A 6000-nucleotide genomic window follows, 5' to 3' on the forward strand; every position below is an offset into this window, starting at 1 on the left:
ACTATAATAATAAATCTGAAGTACAATATTGAAAGTACTAATAATTTTATTACAATATCGTCATTTTTCTTGCTATTTTCGTGTCTCGTTATGATGTTGCAACTATGGATACGATTTATATGAAGTCAAATTTTGATAACAAACTTCAACATTTTTTTTTAAAAAAATTGGCATTTTGCATAATGCCTAGGTATTTTATAAAATACCTACGTTATATGTAAAATAACATTGAAAATCATATGTTTTATTTACATTGCCTAAAATGGGTCAGCAATTTGCATAATACCCGAATTATCCATATTACCGGTGACATATACACGCATAAAACTGGGTTAACCAAATACAAATTCAAAACAATACATAAATATAGTATTCCTGTAAAAATAAACAAACCTGAACTACTTAGGCTAGACGAACTGGACCCTAAAATAAGAAATATGTTTATATAATTATTATTTCTTGGGTTGCTGTTGAGAATTTATTAGGAGTTATCAATTTTAATAAAAATAAGAACTAAGCTTTCTCGATCAAAATAAAGAATCAATATAATATTATAAAAATAATAAGACTATATTAATTATAAGGTAAAATATTTTTCCCATTGGGAGATCACTATATTTAAAATTAAACACAATGTTTTTTTTTTTTTTTTTTTTAAACTTTGTGAGTACAATTAGTTTCAACAATTACAATTAAAAATACAATTACAGTTTACAATTACCATAGAAACAGTACATAAGATTAGATTAAAAAGCCTGAATGGTTAAAGAAAGATATTATATTTATTATGATGTTTTTTTGTTGGTTTGAATGTATACTTATTAGGTCGAAAGTGATGTTGGAGGTATTCAAAATAGATAATAGGTGGTCACGATGTGTTGATAAGCTGGGACAGATGAAAAGTAGATAATTAATATCACAGACCATAGGGTCATTGTGTAGTGTACAGAGAGAGGAATCGTTCAATGACAGTTTAAAGGAATGAGAAAGAAGTCGTGTATGACCAAACCGGAGACGAGAGAACGATGTTATGCATTTTCGAGAAAGATCGATGTTATGAAACCATGGTAGTGTTGGAATGGTTGGAGATATCTTTCTGTACCAGGTGGCGAAGTAAGGAGGGAGAGAGACCCAGTGTCTAAGCCAAAGATTAGAAGTACAGGACCTAAGGATAGGGATAAAATCAGATCATGGAATTTTCGTACTTGGAGGGTATCTGAGGGAAGCAGAGGAAACACAATGGCTTAGATATGATAAATCAGTGTACACATAAGTTTTATTTAAAAACAAGGTGAAAAAAATATCGTGTAACAAAGGTGACGATGTATAAAATGGTCTTTGAACAGGGTGCATATTGTGTACCAGTTATTATTCCATACTCTCTTAACTTTGGTTTTTTCATAAACTTACCGTCTACAAACGAAACTTTCAGGAAAAATATCCGTAGTAAAATTGCATTTCTAATTAATTAAAATAAGAAGTATAATTTTGATTGACTGAAACAAGATCATACGACAAAGAAGGATTTTAAAAGATAAAATAAATAAGACATAAATATGTTATATAAACATTCATAAAATATATTTAGTAAATGGAAATGTATTTCAACATACATTTCTGTTTCTAATCATTAAACTATTCGAGCATTGATTTTAACTAATTTATATCTGTAAACTAAATTTAATTTTTCAATTTAATGATAAAATAATTTCAAATAATTTAAGACATTAAATATAATACTAGTAGCATAGTCAGCATTTTTTATGAAGAAGGAAAAACTAATTAAAATTTAATTTATGTCCTTAATATACTAAATATGTAAACAAATGCTAACATCACTATAACCTAGTGTTTTTACCTTAATTAATATCATTTTGGAAATATGCAGCTTATATACATAGGTCATCTTAATAAAAATAATGGAATGATTCTGGATTAATTAATAGGATGTTAAAACGGAAAAAAGGGATTTGTATGTATTATAGTTAGGGCTAGGATTTTGTAGCATTTGCATTTTCTTTTATAGTACTCCAGGACATAGCTAATCAAAAACAAAATTCGATTCATTCATCACAGAGTTCAAATGTGCAATTTTGTTTTTGCTTTTTTTGCTATTTCTTGTGATATTCGTAAATAAATGCTCTATTGGTACTTTTTTGTCAATTTATTAGCTTTTTAATTGGTTTTTGTTAATTATACGCATATTTAACATTTACGTACATATTTATTTAAATTATTACTTTTTCATTTATTTTAATTTTATAATTATATATACTTTGTGAATTCGTAGTGAAATATTATCGCCTTATCGGAAAATATTTCTAAAAATAGATTCTTAGATTTTGTGATTACTGATTACCGAGCGGGGAGTAGTAGCTACGTAATACGACGTCTGTAATACCGTCATTATATTATGTCTGGACTTCAGACGCAATGAGAACGATATTTATTGACTTGTTTACTATGTCTAAATTTACAATAATATTATTTAGCATTTCCTAACTATAGGAATTTCTATGGGGGTTTATATTCGAGTGCTAGCGTACGGAGTATTGTCGCGACTCGCGGAACCACGATATCAGTAATCGACAATATGTTATGCCGACAAGTCGTTAATCGTTTATTCCTGTAATCGCGTGTGGTGTTATAGTGTTATACCTACCTAGTTTGTGTTTGAATTGATTTAAAACTTAAAATGCTTTAACCTAAACAATCGTTGGCTTGTCGTTTACGTGCATATGTGCGCGAATTTGGTGACAACATTTTTACCACTGATGGGACAATACTTTACTGCAAAATTTGTGACATAAAAGTGTCAAGTGAAAAAAAATTTAATGTTTCTCAACATGTTACACGTGATAAACATATGATGGGTGTAGAAAACAGAAATCAACCAAAAATATCTACTACTCAGACTTTATTAAACGGCCCATCGACAGCATCAACATTTAACTACGATCTATGCAAGGCCCTATTATGTTCAAATATACCACTTTACAAACTATCTCAACCGTCATTTCGAAAATTTCTTGAGAAATATACAAATAAAATCATACCAGATCAATCAACATTGCGTAAGAAATATGTTACAGAATGCTACACAGAAACAATTAATAATATAAGAGCATATGCATCTGAAAAGAAAATATGGGTATCGATCGACGAGACGACAGATGTAGCTGATCGTTATGTAGCAAACGTAATAATAGGCACCTTAAAAATTGATAGCCCAGGTAAAATATTTATTTTGAATTCGGAAGTATTAGATAAAGCTAACTACGCGACGATAAGTCGATTATTTGATAAGTCGCTTTTAATTTTATGGCCTGAAGGGATTAGGTATGAGAATATTTTGTTATTTTTATCGGATGCCGCACCATATATGGTAAAGGCTGGTAAAACTATTAAAATATTTAATCCTATAATGGAACACATTACTAGGGTAGCTCATGCATTGCATCGAGTATGCGAGGAAATTAGATTAGTTTCCAAAAGTTGACAAGCTGATTTCAAATATGAAAAAAAAATTTTTAAAAGCTCCTTCTCGAGTACAAATTTTTCGAAGTATTGCACCAAATATGCCTTTACCTCCAGAGCCCATACTCACAAGGTGGGGAACATGGATCAATGCAGCGATTTATTATTGTGATCATTTTTCTTTAATTAAACGTGTCATTATGGAATTGGACGAAGATGATGCTATTTCAATAAAAAAAGTTCATGATTTGATAAAAGAACCTAATCTGGAATGTAATTTGACATACATAAAATCAAATTGTAGTGCATTGGCAAGTGCTATTTTGCGTCTTGAAAAAACCAGTTGTCCTCTATCCGAGTCAATTAAATTGTATTGGATGTCTAAAATACAATTGATAAAGCGCAAAAGAAAATTGGTAAGGCTATACAGTTAAAGTTGAAGACAGTTTTAGAAAAGAATACTGGATTTAAGTCAATATGTACAGTCTCAAAAATGTTGAACGGCGAAGAAGTGTCAAAATTGGAACTGCCAGAAGATTTAAATCTCGATGATATGACATATTTGAGATTTGCTCCGATTAACATCCGTGGACGTGGAGAGATCATTTTCTTCATACAAAACTTTGCTCACTGATAATTGCGGATCATTTATATTTGAAAATTTGAAAGAGTCCCTAATAGTACAATGCAACAATAGAAATGTAATTGAATAGTATGTATCTATTAACATTAAATAATATTTAAAATTTGAAGTTTTTTATAATAATTTTTTAAATTCATTTTTGTTTTAGAATAAAGGTGTTGAATACAGAATTGTTTTCAAAATATTACAAAATATCAAAGAAATTTAAAATATCATATAGTCTTTTTTAATATTTATATAATAAACAGGTACCTAAAATATAATAAAACAGTTTTTAATTTATTTTTTTCAATATTTATAAATTGTACTTAGTTGTTCTAAGAATTAATTGGTGTGAACATATAAAAATGTGTTTAATTAATTATTTTTTGATATTAAAAAATATTTTTCAGCTAAACTTAAAAATGTTTAAGTCTTTTTTAGTTGCATTTTCCTGGTTAAATGCTTTTTTTTGTAGCATTATTGGCAATTTTTTAATTCCTTTATTGTAGGTTTTTAGTGCTTCATTTTCCTAGCCCTAATTATAGTACATTAGTACAATTTGTATAGTAATATTTAGATTATAGTATTTTATTATTATTCTATAATTTTTTTGATGGTTAAATCATCAATTATAGTTTACTATTTTATTGAATCCGACCAATTGAAGTTAATTTAAGTTTATTTAATAAATTTTGTAAATTAATAAAATAAATCTAAGTTCATTTTTTTTTACACTACAAACTTTAAATCGAACCCAAAGAAAGGACAATGAGTGTTAAAAACTAAAAATAGTCGAAAAAAAAAACGTAAATAAAATTGAAATGATATATTAGATTTAATCCAGATATTTCAACCTAATATACTTTAGAGAGTTACTAAAATCAAAAACACGATTATTGAAAATAACTCCTAAAAAAGGATTCCGAGTTTCTCATTTTATTGAAATTTTATTTTATTGTTTTACACCAATGAGTAAAACTTGCATATAGCAACATAAAATACCCTGTACAAATACTGCAAATAATGGTGACAAAAATTATCTGTTATTTGTAAAGTATATTTATTCTATAAAATTTATATTGGAGAAAACAACAAATTATCATATTTTTATATTTTTTTTTAATTGTAGAATGAAAATGATACGCATGCTTGTACAATAAAAGATATTCGACACAACATTAAATTAATAATTTTACTTAGAACAATATTAATTTAAGATCATTTGAAGTTGTAACCAATTAGAAACCAACATATTTTTCAAGATTTCTTTTAAAGTTAAATAGTTACTTATTCATGGTATTTTAGCTACATATATTATTAAAAAATCTCAATGTAAATTAATATAACCTAGAAAATCTCAGAATGTGTAGTACCATGGTTTGTAGAATACAATTATAATTATTAAAGTTTTTATATATAAATTTAATATTTTATAGTTATTTATTTGGTATGAAATATTTCCCTTCCTTAAAGGATTGCATTTCAAAATGTCATAAATTATTTACATTTATTTTAATAGTAAATAAATAATTAATTCCAATCATGAGAAATTCCGTAGTAATAACATTCTTATTCACAGAAGATACCAATTACAATTGTTAAAATTATGAACCTATATCTACTAAAGAACCAACCTTATCAGATAATTTCATGAAGGATCGGTACGTGGGACCTTATGATCGAGAAAGCTTAAAAGAAAAAAATGTATTAAAACAATATTATTCGTATTTACCTGTCGGCGAGACGGAATTCGCACCCATCGCAGCCAACGTGACTAGATTCTGCATGTTCACAGAGTTTACAACTGAAAAACATAAATAATATATATATATATAAACAGTGTTTATATAAACACACACACACACACACACACACACACACACACACACACACACACA

At 27.5% G+C, this 6000-nt stretch overlaps 1 protein-coding gene across 7 annotated transcripts in view; it reads right to left on the reverse strand.

Annotated features, from left to right (window-relative positions):
* Positions 1-6000, reverse strand: part of LOC112683962 (CUGBP Elav-like family member 1-A) — a 69227-nt gene that overhangs the window by 13206 nt on the left and 50021 nt on the right. For 5 of the 7 annotated variants that reach the window (XM_025555238.1, XM_025555233.1, XM_025555236.1 and 2 more), the window contains 2 exons: positions 5835-5906; positions 394-423 (listed from right to left, as the gene is read on the reverse strand). In XM_025555238.1, the coding sequence (XP_025411023.1) occupies positions 394-423; positions 5835-5906 (102 nt within the window). The remainder of the gene's footprint in view (positions 1-393; positions 424-5834; positions 5907-6000) is intronic. The other 2 variants (XM_025555234.1, XM_025555235.1) reach the window with 1 other exon arrangement.

Source organism: Sipha flava, unplaced genomic scaffold (genome assembly GCF_003268045.1).
Source record: "Sipha flava isolate LNK unplaced genomic scaffold, YSA_version1 237_pilon_pilon, whole genome shotgun sequence".
Taxonomy (NCBI): Eukaryota; Metazoa; Arthropoda; class Insecta; order Hemiptera; family Aphididae; genus Sipha; species Sipha flava.